The sequence below is a fragment of the Penaeus vannamei genome, chromosome 26 (genome assembly GCF_042767895.1).
Source record: "Penaeus vannamei isolate JL-2024 chromosome 26, ASM4276789v1, whole genome shotgun sequence".
Classification (NCBI taxonomy): Eukaryota; Metazoa; Arthropoda; class Malacostraca; order Decapoda; family Penaeidae; genus Penaeus; species Penaeus vannamei.
This window is the reverse complement of record NC_091574.1, coordinates 24,293,324-24,309,978: the sequence shown is the minus strand read 5'-3', so window position 1 is coordinate 24,309,978 and position 16,655 is coordinate 24,293,324. Positions and strand designations below refer to the sequence as shown.

The 16,655-nt window shown below is 36.0% G+C and overlaps 1 protein-coding gene across 11 annotated transcripts in view; it reads right to left on the bottom strand.

Annotated features, from left to right (window-relative positions):
• Nucleotides 1-4,747: 4,747 nt before the first annotated feature.
• Ogdh (oxoglutarate dehydrogenase Nc73EF) overlaps nt 4,748-16,655 on the bottom strand; it is a 60,186-nt gene continuing 48,278 nt past the window's right edge. For 5 of the 11 annotated variants that reach the window (XM_070140222.1, XM_070140226.1, XM_070140223.1 and 2 more), the window contains 8 exons: nt 13,882-13,899; nt 11,772-12,047; nt 11,466-11,588; nt 11,139-11,302; nt 10,684-10,831; nt 10,249-10,403; nt 9,209-9,361; nt 4,748-7,655 (listed from right to left, as the gene is read on the bottom strand). In XM_070140222.1, the coding sequence (XP_069996323.1) occupies nt 7,556-7,655; nt 9,209-9,361; nt 10,249-10,403; nt 10,684-10,831; nt 11,139-11,302; nt 11,466-11,588; nt 11,772-12,047; nt 13,882-13,899 (1,137 nt within the window). In that variant the 3' untranslated portion in view covers nt 4,748-7,555. The remainder of the gene's footprint in view (nt 7,656-9,208; nt 9,362-10,248; nt 10,404-10,683; nt 10,832-11,138; nt 11,303-11,465; nt 11,589-11,771; nt 12,048-13,881; nt 13,900-16,655) is intronic. The other 6 variants (XM_027364419.2, XM_027364557.2, XM_070140225.1 and 3 more) reach the window with 3 other exon arrangements.

The following is a 16,655-nucleotide window of genomic DNA, read 5'->3' as shown; positions in this document are numbered from 1 at the left end:
GTTCTTATTATTCATCTACATTTGCTTATCCAATAGGCATGAATTGATTCCAAATGTGCAATATCTTGGAATACTTTAAAATTGCCTGAAATCGCATGAAAAATAAGTACAGATTATCGTACTTTTAATAGAAGTAGGAAGGAGAAAAAGAACGTGTAGTGAAAGCGCCGATTTCTAAAGTTGTACAAATATAAATCTCATGAATCAACTGCCAGGTGCCACTCTGGGCTTCGATTCATGAGAAATGTTGCGTTCTGATGAGAAATGATGGTCTTTTAAAATGATCATTCGGTCGTTATTAATGGCATAGTCTAGAATTACACCGCAATATTCGCACTCTCTCTCTCTCTCTCTCTCTCTCTCTCTCTCTCTCTCTCTCTCTCTTTCGCTCTCGCCCTCGCTCTCTCTCTCTCTCTCTCTCTCTCTCTCTCTCTCTTTCACTTTCACTCTTTCACTCTTTCACTCTTTCACTTTCACTCTTTCACTCTTTCACTCTCTCTCTGACTCTCACTCACTCACTCACTCACTCACTCACTCACTCACTCACTCACTCACTCACTCACTCACTCACTCACTCACTCACTCGCTCACTCACTCACTCACTCACTCACTCACTCACTCACTCACTCACTCACTCACTCACTCACTCACTCACTCACTCACTCACTCGCTCACTCACTCACTCACTCACTCACTCACTCGCTCACTCACTCGCTCGCTCGCTCGCTCGCACACGCGCGCGCACACACACACACACACACACACAAACACACACACACACACACACACACACACACACACACACACACACACACACACACACACACACACACACACACACACACACACACACACACACTGAAAATATAACCGAAATGTCGTCTAAACATTTTCCCAATATTCATAAAGTGTTTCATGAACATCGTATTTCAGCTTTCTTGCTCAGCGTTCACTCGTGCACTTGGGCTTTAGCTATATATGTACTATTCAGTAGGTATGTACGTTTCGAGAGCCATACGATAAATGAAATCCATTCGATACTTGTCAATAGAAGCTGGACATTAATTGGCTTTCGACCTTCTAGTTATGGCGCCTAATTTTGTCTTCCTTTACCCTGTTTTTTTTCCTTTTATTCATTTTGACAATGTCTGACTTCAGTTAACATTTTAATATAAGACTCTACCATACCATATTGGTACTATATATGTAGAGCACAAATATCCTGTAAGCATTTGAACGGAATGTTTCGACGGTGATACGGAATCGTTACTGCAGCATACATACGAAATTGTCAACAAACCTGTTAAAAAAATGGATCGCCATTTTATGTGCATAATTACGTTTCTATTTCATAATACATAGAACATAAATCATTAAGATTAATATATTTAGATTTACTCTTAGTCACATCTCCAGCAAGGATATTTCGTGATCAATTTTCGAAGCTGATTTTATGACACTATCGAAAGGCATGCACAGGTCATCTTAACGAGTGCTTTTATGCAGTTGAAAAAGTCGCTGCAGTGAATGTGTTAACCGCTGGGGAGGTCGCTGGAGTGCCTCATGAGGTTGCACTGCGCAACAAATATCTCTATTATAGAGGTGTTTTATCTCTCACATACTGTATTTTTACACACATATTCACACATATACATCACACATACATATAAATCACACACATACATCACACACACATATACATCACACACACATATACATCACACACACACACACACACACACACACACACACACACACACACACACACACACACACACACACACACACACACACACACACACACACACACACACACACACACACACACACACACACACACACACACACATACATACATACATACATACATACATACATACATACACACACACACACACACACACACACACACACACACACACACACACACACACACACACACACACACACACACACACACACACACACACACACACACACACACATACATATCACAGCCATCATATGGAAATATTGCAGTGATCATAACCTATCAGTGTCTGTATTTGTTTCAGGTTCACAACCAATGGAAAGTTATTGTCTCAGGCAACATAAATCATACTAATTTTTTATATTATTTAGTTTTGTATAATATTAGCTCTGTACATATTAAAATCAAAATCATAATAAACTAAAGGAATATGTGGGATGTGATGTTCTTAATTGCATTTAAAATGGATCTAAGACGATATGTAAACTTGGATCTTTTTTCATAGGTCTCGACTTTGGAGAACTCGTATCTACACATGAACTGTCATTTCAGATGCATTGCAATCGTCTTCTCATGTACTCAGTTACATGAATGTTTGTATCGGTACAAGTCCGCACTAACATTATCTTTGTACAGACATAATAAGCTTTTCCTCTATACTGTATTTTCTGTAATCAACATTGCCAGCTTTTGGTCATTTTTCAGAACTAATATCTACCATATAGTCCTATTGTATTTTTTTTCTCTCACTACTTTTCTATCTCCTCTTATAAAGTCACAAAATATACATATATATTCTGTGTGTTCATTGTGTCTTTACCAGTCATATATACACTGTTGAGTGTGTGTGCTAATTCCCTGTTATTGCATTAGCCAAGCCAAAACAATACACATGATATATAGATGTTAAAAAATATTTTTCCCAATAAAATCATTCCATCAGTAGTTGGATTTTCATTTATCCTTTTTATTATTTTTAAAGGTGAAATGGAGAAAATGAATATTACAAAAAAAATGAAGTGAATGCTATGAGACAATGAATACAGGTTATTCGAAGCTACGTTAGAGTAGGATTCTTAACCTTGGGTCCAAGAACCCCATTGCAATGGTTGACAACCTTTTTCATTCATTGGCCCCCGACCAATATATAATAATCCCCATGGTCCCGTTCAGTTACTCATCTTTTCAGATTCAGTTATTGCTAGTTATGAATAGAGTAATGGTGTCAATAGCTATGGGACAAGAGCACTTAATGAAAAATTCCAGTTTATTAATATGTGTGAGATATGTGCAGGCATATATATATATATATATATATATATATATATATATATATATATATATATATATATATATATATATATATATATATATATATATATATATGCATATTTACATATATTTACATATATATATATATGCATATTTACATATATTTACATATATATATAGATATATATGTGTGTGTGTGTGTGTGTGTGTGTGTGTGTGTGTGTGTGTGTGTGTGTGTGTGTGTGTGTGTGTGTGTGTGTGTGTGTGTGTGCATCAATGAGCCGTGGCCAGTAGTGCAATGGCCCGATATGAGAAAGGGAGAGAGAGAGAGAGAGAGAGAGAGAGAGAGAGAGAGAGAGAGAGAGAGAGAGAGAGAGAGAGAGAGAGAGAGAGAGAGAGAGAGAGAGAGAGATGCAGGGGGGGGGGGGGTTATCAAGTAACTAGAGGATGTGTATGGTCTTAGTTTCTGGCATTGCTTCACTTATTTCTTTAATGACATTATAGCTTATTCTCCCTTTTGCCATTTTACTACTATTTTTCTCACTTAAACTGAGAATGTACTCGTTACTTCTTTGAGTGTGTTGTAGGTTTTGCATTCAGGGAAATTTCTTACACTTTTAAGATTAACTCTCTCATTTTCCCTGTCTTTTATAATTTTTTTGCTTCCATTAATTTTCTTGTTCTATTTCCAATTTCTTTAAGTGTATGGATTTCTACTTGCTCATGCAGTTTTCTTTCCAAAGTCCAGGGATATTTCTATATCTGATATTGGTCCACAGTCCGCAGTATTTTTATCGCAAGTGCAGCACTGTATGTCTACTACGGATTGGCAACTTTATATCCACCTACTTCCAGCCACCACTTGGATCATAAGCAGTTTGCAATCTCTTGATCTTTATTTTTTCATATTGTGTGGTCTTTTTGGATGGAATAAATTTAGCTTGCGCAAAATATGTCAGACTGTAGTGACACGCAATTATCTTTATACACCTATAAACTCATACTTATATACATATACAAATAGATACATTATTAATATATCTATCTACAATTTATCTATATCTAATTTATATCTATATGTAATCCATATACTTATACCTATCTCTAGTATATTCTATACATACATACACCTACACATACACATCTGTTCATCTATACTTCTATTTAGTTAGGTAGATGATACATATAGATATAGATCAGTGGTTCCTCACCAGTGGGATGCATAGGGATGAAAGCAGGTAAGAAGGTAGGCCGCAAAATCTTGGGGGAAAATATTTCTGCCTACTTTGCTAAGTTCGTAAGTGTTCATATTAAGAATACACTATGAAGCCATTCTTCAAGAATATTGTATCACAATTAAGTAAATAAAGTCTCAAGAGATCTTGTTCTCTCTTGCCCAATAATTATGTCCGGGGTCATGGATGTCGGAAGTTTTGAGAAAGAGGTCACAAGATGGTTGAGAACAATATACATCTGTATAGAATTGCATATATACATGCAAACATACATATACATAAATATATATACCAAAGTTGTATTTGTGACAGTGTGAATGTTTCTGAATAAATATACTGTATATACAGTATACTCTAATGCCCTTTGTGTTTTCTACTTAATATTATATGCATGTGATCTTGATACATATTCTCAGAATAACAACAATCACTTTTTGAACATCCGTTAATTGTAGGACCATAAATAAACATGTTATTAAAACAAAGCAGAAACATTGTAGTATGATATATTTTCTTATTTTACCATTGTACAGCACTGCTTGTAAAATAAAAACATTATTTACAATCTTCACTGAGATGATTTCCCAAGCAAAAATTCAGTACCAGTGAAAAATTATTTGTTGTCTGGGTATTATGCATAGTACAGGGGGCTGGTATGTGCTTCTCAGGATGGCTTTATCAGTGCAAGTTAACAACCAATCCTAAAGAAGTAGAACTAGCATAAAATATAATGGTGCAATACGACTTTTACACATTTTTGTGGATGTGATCAGGCACTTGGTGCTCAAACTGAATGTCAACACCAAACATAGTAAGTGACAAAATGGCTAATTCCAAATTTTCTGGAGTTGTTTGCATGGGTTAGGCTCTAAAGTACTCATCATAATTATTTCTTCAAGGTGGTTAACAAGTTGTAAAATATTTAAGCTAAAAACAAAGTTCCACAAAATGCTGGAAATTCACATTTCCATACTTGCTCAACCAAGAAACCTGTAAATTAAATCTGAACACCACTACTCTTTAAGAGATTAAGACATGTATCTACTTGCATAATGAACTATAAGTGTTGCCATTATTCCTACGCAAAACAGAGTACATGCAAGGGGGACCCATGTGGCTCTGCTATTAATATTCTACAAATTTCGTTTCATTTAATAAAATACAGAAGCTTTATATGAACTGGATTGTTATCTGGGAGGCTCAATTTTTCATATACAATTTAAAAACTTGAACTGCTCTGATGGTAAGATCATTATAATAAGAAGAAGTTTAAATGTACACCTTCAAATAAACCAATGTTAAAATTCATACTTTGGTAGCTGGACTAGGTCAATACACAGTAAAGAAAGACATTGCTTCTAACACAACTGCAGATTAATTGTACTATGCTAAATAAGAGAACTATGCTGACAAAAGTGAATCAAGCTCAGTTATAACAAGTGGCTATAACTATTGTCACTACTGTTGGGTCTTCCCCAAAAAGATGCTAGAAAGGAATTTTTACCTTAATGAGAGCCCCTTAAGAGATAATCTCTAAAAAGGGCCTCCAAAAACGTCACTGGGATGGGGGAGAGTCAACCATACGATGATGTGAACAAGGAACTTCAGAATGTCTATCTGTAAACTTAAGTAATCCAGCAACATATAGGTGTAACCTCAAATACTTAACTGTGCACCACCAGTGTGATGGCATGGTCACATACACAGGCTAAAGTAGCACTGACAGTTCAACATTAGGTAGGCTTTTGAGTCCCTACTGAACATCACAATGGTGGAAAATCCACTGTGTTTCAGACTTGGACAACCCTTATACCATGACAAAGGGGGTATTAGTGAGCAACAATGGAGAGGCGGAAAGAGAGATACCGAGAGTGAATGAATGTGAGTGAGTGTAACAGGAGAGAGGAAAGAGGATAGAAGAGGGGAGGAGAAAAAGGGGAGAAGAGAGTGAAGCAGAAAACAGGAAGCAAGTTAAAAGGGATGGGATAGCCCTATAAGCTCAAAACTACTGAAAAATATTTCTATATTAAGAAGTCAGTGTTAAAATTTGTTGATTGTGCAAGAGATATGATCATCAATTCAAACAATGATCTCACACTTGATCCTCTCAGTCCCATTAGTCAATTGAGCATTACAACACAACTGAAACCTAACACACTTGCTAATCTGATCTAGCAAACACACTGAGCTCTGTTTCACACTAAGCTGCATTCTTTAATCCAATGTTAAGTGTATACTGCTTCAAACCATTATCATTTTTATCAAATATAAATGATTCCTTCTCATACATATAAATACAGGCGAGCTTGAACCACGAAGAACTAAATGATTCAAACTATAAAAAATGCAGCTAATACATACCACAACCTCTTGTGCTTAATGTCATTCCTCATTTACTCTTATCTAGCAAGTTTAATCTACAGGACAGCAATATGCTCTCATCTTTTTTTTTAGCAAATCATAATCATACAAATGTCGTAATCAGCAGTACTTTGTGTGCAGTGAAGATATTTAAAAATCTTTTTTTTTTTTCATTCAATTTTGTTTTTTACATAAATATTAACCTATCTTCCCAGCATCATTCCAGCCTCTTATCATGTCGAATCTATGAGCAAAACTTTCTTTTCTTATGGGGCTGTGTTGCCAACTCATATTACCGAAGAAGTAAATGTACAAGTATATAAATATGATCCCACAGAAACTGGGACCCACCTTCTATCGACAGGCTCGTAGTACTTTAATTACACTACTATTTACAATAATTCATAATCACAACATTTTTCAAGACTGGAAACCCAAAATATAACTATATAGCAGGAAATAAATAATTAATGACAATTAACATCAACAATAACATAAGACAAAAAAAATAAATAAATAATAATGGAAGCTTGATCAATAAATCACCAGAAAATATGTTGCCATCTCTCACTACTATTAGCATTTCTTTTCACATGACCCCATTATACAGCTCAACCGGAACAGACAAATGAACAAGAAAAATAAATAAATTTAAAAAGAAAGAAAGAAAAAAAAAAAAAACACTTTCCCCACAATGCATTCTATGAACACTGAGATGTCCAAAATATCAGAGTTTCATTACTCTCGCTCTCTCTTCCCTTTGCCCTCCCCCCTTCTCTTCGCGCCATTCTACTGCAACGAGTCTGCATCTTGCATTGCGAGTCATCTTGAACGTGGCCTTCTTGCACTTCATCAACCGAATTTGGCTACATGCAGTTGGCTTGGTTGATTTCTTTTTCTTCCCCATCAGCACAGAGAGGCATGCATGAGGGTATATCTACAAAGCCAAGGAGTCTTCCAAGAGCTGCTTGCTCTCGCGAATGTGGGTCTTCTTGTTGCCGGTGGCAGGAGAGGCCGAAACTGGACGGCCAGCATATCTGAAAGGTATTAAGAGATATCTTTTGTAAATATATGCCTCTCAGGAAAGAGAGAGAGATTGATAGGTTAAAGAAAAAGAGCAACAGAAAGACAGAAAAAAAAAACAAATAAATAAAAACATTAAACACAAAAGACAGGAAAATGGGGAAGAGAAAAGTGTATTGAATATGCCAAAGGAAGTATGTGTTAAATAACTGAAAGAGAGGCATGATACAAAGGATAAAAAAACAGAAATCATTTAGTGCAAGAAAAAAACTGTGATATTGGAAAAATATTCGCAACTAGGCTATAAATTTCCAATGGACTGAAAATCCATTCTGTTCAAATCTTTACAACTAAAATACAAATACAGTATCAACGATCAGTTTTATAAACAACTATTTTTTTTTTTTTTTTTTACTTTTTACAACAGTACTTAAAAGATATTCATGCATTTATTTTACTTTCTTACTTAGAGTAAATCCATAAAAATTGAATGGAACATATACAAAACATGCTCAAGATAAACCAAACATAACCAAATAATAAAAATAAAACAAAAAATCAATGCACTATGGTAAAATGACGAGACTGTAGACCTTGCATCACAACTTTCCCTAAGGACTTCTAGGAGCTTCTCACTCTCCAGAGAGCGAGGGGAAAATAAAGACCTAAAAGAAATTATTCCAATCTCATACTGACTTAAAAAACGGTTCTGAGGAATCTGAGGGAAAAAAATTTGTCACAGAAGTTAATCACAGTACATATGCAGTTATCAACACTGCTCTTTGTCATGTATACATATATAAAGACCAGAAGAATGAGATCATACAGGTGTATCTTGGTATATGTTCCTTTTACAGGACTCTGTTCTCTATCAACTGTGGAGATTTAAATCAAGTTTCTCCATTGTGATATTTTTTTCTAACGTATTCAAAATGGGATTATATCTTGTAATTTTCATGACATACTCCATTATCTTGAATAGTACACATTGCTTCATCTTGGAATATTATTTTATTTTCATATACATTTCAGATATGGAAGAAAATGTGAGCATACTATACCAGAAGTAAAGTAAAGAAACAAAAGGGGAGGAGGAGGGGGTTATAATGACAATAACAAAAAAAAAAAACATGTTAAACAAACAAAAGAAACAATCAGATCATTAAATTCAAAAACAAATACCCAAACAAAGAAAAATAATAACATGTAATGGAATCTTCCTCAACCTCGCTTCCTGACACAGATGAGCGTCATTCATTATTACTTAAGCTAAACCGATGCAAGCCTTCAAATCTCAGCCTAATCCTTGTACACAAGCTCTTCTCATACCTTACTCACTGTCAGTCTTGGTACGTGCATCTATGATACATTGCCTTATTTTAACCGTGAAAAAAATAGACTTTTGTGTAAAATTAGGAAGATGAATTTCTACAAGGCAAGCAGTAATGTCTCTGAATACAGAACCAAACCAAAAATGGAAGAAAAACAACAAAAAACAGCTGCTTAAAGAATGATGACCAAAGAATCTGTACGGGTAGCAAGTACTCTTTTGCGAGTAGATGCTCACCTCACTGGTCGTATAGGTTTGGAGGCTACATGAACCTGACTTGGAGCTGGGCTCTCAGGTTCAGGTGGGCCCGATGATGGGAAGAACCAAGGGAACCAATACTCGTACCAAGACTGGTCCTCTGAATCGTGCGCAACCTTGACACGCTCGCTACTGAGGGTTAGCATTATTAGCAACAAACTCCTTAAATATTTCACGAGAAAAAGTGTTAGTTCTTGGGTCTTTTTCAATTCCCGTCAACAGACAGCACATACACATCCCACTGAATGTTACTCTCAGTGTTCAAGTAATATTTTTCAAGGAAGATTATGTAGTTCTCCCTCTCCCCTTTGTGCAGAAATAACAGGCCATCAGTTCTGACACAGTAACAAAACCTTAACAAAATATCAAAAGCCATGCAGCAAACTTAAAACAATATAAAAACCTAAGATTTCATGACTTTTTCAATTTGCAAACATTGCTATTCCTACACCAAAAAATTATTCTCCCCCTGACATTTAATGACCAAATTCCATATGAAATATATTGCTTCAATAAACATCTTTCTTTTTCCAATTAGGACCATACTCTTTTATAAAGTTCATTTTTCCAGTTGTGACTATACTCTTTCATAAAGTTCAAGTTCCATTTTGCTAGGAAGTATTTCCTCATAAAGACAAACTTCGGTGTCAATAATCAATTTTTACCTTATATATCATATAGTCATTAACTTAACTCATTCAGCACTTGACATTTACCCTGCATTCACACAGTCATTCAATCAATATCTGTAATATAAAAACTCACATTCCCAAGAGAACTCTAGAAAATATTTTGGCTCTATACCCTAACCTGTCATGCATGTGTTCTCAGTGTTTTTCATATAAAATCATATCTGTATATAGTAAGCCTTTCACACAGAATTCAAGACAACTGATGATAACTTTCACACTATAAAGACCTCTTTCATTTCATTAGCAAAACAAACATAACATTCTTTAAGGATATGATGATTTCTGTCATTAAGCATTCATTCAAGAAATAGATGCCAAAGTACTTACGAAATGTGACGTTCATGGTTCAAAGCAGTGGAAATGCGAGGCTGGATATATGACCATGCTCCCATGTTCTTGTGTTCTTCCTGTGACCAGACCAACTCAGCATCTGCGTACTTGGCACACTCCTTCATGACTAAGTCATATGGGAATGGTGCAATCTGAGAAGGTAACAGTTATTGATACAGGTGCTGGAAAGGCAAATTATGTAATGCACTGATCTTACTATCAAAATATGAGGGGGACTTCTCCACATGTCTATTCTCAAAGTGCATATGGAGTAGCATTGGCAAAGCATATCAACAAATATACTACTAAAAACAGATATTTTTTTTGTAATAATCATATTCCAGTCCATCTTGAACTTAACAGCAGACAAAATGAGTAATGAAAAGAAAATTATATGTAACAAAATTTAAACTCGAAGTGAAATTTCCTCACTTGTTCCACACGTGCAATAGCAATCTTTTCCTCTAATCCTGCCTCTTTGCGAGCTTGAAGAAGGTCATAGTAGACACGCCCAGAGCAGAAAATGAGTCGCTTGACATTGGCTGGGTTGTTTGAGGCAGGACCAGCTTCAGGGTACATTCTAGAAAATGAGATGAAGCATTGTTATAAAGGAATTATGGAACTTATTAACTCAAACCAAATTAGATGACAGTGACTGTGGCAGTTCAAGAGAGGTGGGGAGGGGAGGGGGGGAAGAAAGGGGAGAAAGGGGAGGGGAGGGGAGAAAGGGGAGGGGAGGGGAGAAAGGGGAGGGGAGGGGAGGGGAGGGGAGGGGAGGGGAGCGGAGGGGAGGGAAGGGAAAGGGAGAGGAAAAAGGAAAAGGAAAAGAAAAATATGATTCAGACAATGGGAGAGCAGCCAAAAATATGTTAGCTTGGAGGTCTTACCTCTGGAATTCTGTTCCCTCAATCATTTCATCAAACGAGGATCGCGCTTCAGGGAGTCGGAGAAGAGACTTGGGGGTCATGATGATCAGGGGTTTACGGAATGGCAGAGCAATCTGTCGTCGCAAGATGTGGAAGTAGCTGGCAGGTGTCGAGCAGTTGGCAACCTGTATCCCACAAGGACAAGATAGCGTTGATGATGTAAAAGATTACCGAGAAACATGTGGTCTAAAAACTGCAGCAAGAAGAAGAGGGAGGCCTGAATTTCACTGAGTTTCACTAAAGCCAATCTAAAACAAATCAAAACGAACAAATCAAAACAAGTCTTACAATCCAGTTGATGTCAGACAGCTGCCTGATGGCGAAGTCATCCGAGAATGGTGGAAGAACATCAGGGTCATCAGAAGTCATTTGTAGGAAGCGCTCAAGGCGAGCACTGGAGTGTTCTGGACCCTGATAGGCAGAGCAAAATATTCAATTAAGGGTCTTAGGTATCTACAGAGCAATCAAACATATCTGAAATATAGCAATTTTTTTTTTTTTTTTACAAAATTGCAACAAACAAATAAAGTTAAATTTTGCGTTTTTTACTCTATCATTGTTTGGGATAAGAAAAAACAAAAACATCCCACTCACCATTCCTTCCATGCCATGGGGCAGCAGGAGAACCAACCCAGACTGTCGGATCCACTTGGACTGGCCAGACGACATGAACTGGTCAATAATGCACTGTGCTGTGTTGTTGAAGTCACCAAACTGAGCCTCCCAGATAACCAGTGCATTGGGGTTTGTCATCGAGAAGCCAAGCTCAAAGCCGAGGACAGCATATTCCGACAATGAGGAATTGCAGACAGTGTATGGGGCTTGGTCACGGTAGAGGTTTGCAAGTGCATTGTACTGGGACTTGTCCACCTGAAGTGCATAAAAAGAGAATTATACATATTGAAAAAAAAATTTATGTAGTTTCATAAAATGTTTGTGGTATATAAAATTTGCTACAGGGTATAACACCTACTTCTCAATGCATGAACTCAGCACAATAGAAACTCTTCTCTCAAATAACAACCCTGAAAAAGCACGCATGCAAGCACACACTCGTGCATAGGCAATTGTATACCAGCACTCGTGCACAAGCACACAGGCACACAGGCACACAGGCACACACACACACACACACATATATATATATATATATATATATATATATATATATATATATATATATATATATATATATATATATATGAATATATACTATATAAATATATACATACATATATATATACTATGTATATATACATATATATATTGTGTGTGTGCGTGTGTGCGTGTGTGCATGTGTGCGTGTTTTACTCAACAAGAAATAGAAGTAGGTACAAACATTTGCACTTCAGTGCAAAGGCAAATACTGTTTACAAGGAATCACCCTCATTTGATACATTTAAAAAATTGAAAAGCAATTTCTAAAAGGGAAAACTGATCAAATTAATCAAAACATGAATCAATCACCACAAAATGTGAGCATTAAGATCTAAATCATAAATTTTGTAAATATCAATTCATCAACAAAGAAACAAACAAGTAATCCAATGACTACAGTATCAAAAACTGGCTAGTGGCTAGTTGTTGGCATCAGCAGTTTCCAAGTTTGTGTCCAGCTGATTTGGTGTTTCAAACATACACTGGGCACAGTTTGTGTTTATAACCAATGTTTTAAAAGGTTGAAGTTTCCTGTCGCTTTAGGTGTTCACAGATAATAAAGACCCTAAATAAATGATGTTGCTACTGTGGGAGAGAGATAAGCCCCTTCCAACAAGCCAAAGGTATGGGGTATATCTTTACGCAGTGCCATTCACAACCTGGTCCATCGTGGCCACAGTACATCAAGCCAAGCATGTTAAAAGGTTAAATGGAAAAAAAAAAAAAAAAAAAAAAACTATAAATCCTTATGAATAAATATGGTCAAATTACAAAGAATTTACCACATGAAAAGTTGCTGACTAAATGGCAATATATATCGTTGTCAACAAATCTTCAGGTATTAAATGTATAAAAAATATCTCAAACATTCCTAGTAACAAATGGCAGAGAATTAAAAAGACAAATGACTTAGGTTATCAACAAACTAACAGAACATTATTGGCTTCTAGATTTTCTTGTATCATACCAAAAGGGGCAAAGCTTTAGCATTGTCACCCCACTGGAACAATGCAAATCTAAGGATAAATTTAGTTGAACATATTAATACTCAAAGGGAAAACTGACTTCACAAAGGGAAAATACCTACAACTTGCATTCATTCCAACTTTTCAAATAAAGCATGCTTGAAGTTGAATGCTACTTTGAAGATATATCTAAGAAAATTACCCAGAAACCTTTCTCATAATCAGAGTATCAAAAAGTTCAAGAAAGGAAATCATATCGGGATAGTACTAAAAATATATCTTCAAGCCCTTGCAGTTCAGTACAAATAGTTGCCACAGCAATATGAAGATGCATTCATTGTGTGTTAACTTGGTTAAAAAACAAAAATCATATATTCAACTCAGTATATAAATGGAAAGATAATTTTACATAAAAATATTGTTCATATTATGCACACAATAATAATAATAAAAAAATCAGTAGCTTCAAAAAGCACCAACACAACTGAAGCCAAATGCTGTTACACAAGTCATTTTCTATAAGCAAATAAACACAAAAATTCAAACAGACACTAGGATGTCACTGTCATCTACCAGCTTACAGATGTGTCTTTAAATGCCTGCAATACATACATCAGTGTCAAAAAACAAAGAAGTTAAATTTTTTTTTTTTCTTTTTGACTTTCCTAACATTTACAATATCCAAATTACCTAAATTCAATGCCATTCAATTTGCAACTATTGGTACAGTATGAGCATAACATTGTCATGCTAATAATCTAAAGAAAAAAATAGCTAGCAACTGCATGCTTCTTTCAATCATCTACAGTAACACAAGATCAGTATTTGATGGCTAAAGAGACTTTTAACCCATTGGATCCAGGTTACATGACTATCGTGTCAATTTGGCTGTGGGCTGGGTGATAGAATGTGCTGTCATGGAAAAATCTGGCTGTTGGCCAAGTGACAGGAATATGCTATTATGGAAAAATTTAACTGAGCCAGGGTGACAGGAAAGACTCTCCATGAGTGCAAAAAGCTCTTGGAGGAAGATTTAACTTGGGTATTTAGGAAAGGGCTCTTGCAGTATTTCCTCCTGTGAGTGAGTTTAGAATGAACTGTGAGCCATGGCTGGAAGAGCCCCTGCTCCTCAGAGGACAATACGTCCATGCTCAGGATCCTATTCCTGCCTACCATGACCAGCGGAGGAGGGTGAGTTACAGAAAATTGAACAAACTATTAAAAAGTGATACTAATATCAAAATGCTAATTATTGTTAATGTTATTGCACAGAGTTGTAAACTATCTAGACAGATAATATGGGGACTTTGCAAGAAACATTCTATTACCTTCTAGATACAACCTATCAAATGACAAATTAGCCCTTGGAAGATGGCAAGAGCAAAAATGCTTTATCAGAAAAATCAACAGCAACATTGTAAAAGGGAGGCAAGGAGTCTTGATCCTGCACATGAGTGTTCATGCAGTCCAGGCCCTACAAGCCAGACATCCAGTAGAGTTGACACTTATGCCTAATGCCCAGATTTTGGGCCACATCTGGGCAGCTAGGAATCTGGATTCCATGAGTTAATAGCTAAAATGTTTGGTTTCTTATATCAAAATATATCCCACTCTGACGGGTGTGCAGCTTGTAGGCAAGGTGCAAACATTCATATGGTTATTTTCTGTTTTTGCATTATCATTTTTTTTTTTTCCATTTTCCAATGTCTATATTTTTTAATGAATCCAAGAAATCCAAAGGCATTTCTATTAAAAAATTATTGCCACCATGAATGCAGTACTATTTGTCAAGAAAAAATGACCGCTATATACCATTCCTGACTTTAGATTTTTTATTTAACTATGGTTTGAATTTTGGATCTTGAACCTTCACCATGCTAGTGATTTGTGGTACAATATAAAGGATTCATACTGAATAAATTTAAACAAAACAACACAGAAAAACAGAAACAGGCATACTTAGGTTTCTCCTTGTTCTTCCCCTCTGTTTTATTTATAATGTGATAAAATACTCGTGTAATGCAGGGTAGGAGTTCAACTAACGTTGTTTCTTAAATTTAGCCAACGCCAGGTAAGCTGCATTAACACAACCACAATGAATAACTCCCAGTGAAAAATGCTCTAACTGCTGGTTGGTAGCTGTAGCAGCGAATGCCCACTGTCAGGGCTTGTTGGGCAACCCTATAGGAGCTTAAGCCAAGAACACAAGTATTTTGCATATGAGACACCTGGCTACGGTCCCTATTCTCGCCACGCCAATGGTGAGATGTCCATAATTATGGGTTAAGTCCATTTTTGACATTTTCGATGGTATAATAAGGTTATTTATTTTCATTTTTTTTGTTTTTTTCCTTTTCTTTCTTTTGTTTTAACCTAATAATGGCATAGTTGCCAGGGCCATACTGAGTAATGTATTAGAAATTCCTTTTAACTAATGCAGCCAGGACCAAACAACTGCACAAGTGTAAAGCATGCACAAATTACAAGCAGGCTTGACCACACGACTTTATCACAACATTAGGGTTATGAAGTGAGAGAACACCATCCAGCATCTCCTAGCGTGAATGGGTTAAATCCAATTTCTTTAAAATTTCATCTAATTTTTTTGTTTTTAAATGGGAAGAAATTATATATGATGCATTTATCGCATCTGATCTTGAAACCTTTACCAATGGGTATGCTCTCAAAATGAAAACAGAAAGAAGTCGACTTCCTCCCATTGGCCGCACTTCTTCCATCTGGCATTGTGAATACAGTACAAGATTCTCAGAATGCCATCCGAGGATACTTATTACCCATTACAAATACTGCCAGTACTAATGCATGATTAAAAATGCTTCTCAAAGCAAAGAACTGAGACTACCCAACACTTCAATCATAAGCTACTGCTGCTATACATGATCTGAATTAATTTTTGAAGACAAGACTGTTTTGCTACTTTTACGTATTTACCAACTTTTGACAATAACTGATGAAATTTTCAATCCCCAATTTTCTCTATATAAAAATTTTTCTTTTAAGAGCTTTCATAATGTGAATTTAGCAACTTCTGCAAGGACAGAGTTGGCACAAGTGATGTAGATTTATCAAACCGAAGTTCATCTGTAATTTTATGCCAATCATATCAGAAGTCTTTAATGGTATTGTGATGTAAGTATAGAATGTTCATGATCTAATCCCTGATTGCCATGACTGGTAGCAAAAGTTGTATAACAAAGTTGAATATCAGGAACAAATAAAAACATGGCACAAATAATAAAATATTACTTATTGATATTATTACTGAACTGAGTTATGGACTACCTAAAGAGATGATATGGAATCTGTGCAAGGAAAACAGTCTATTACCATCTGG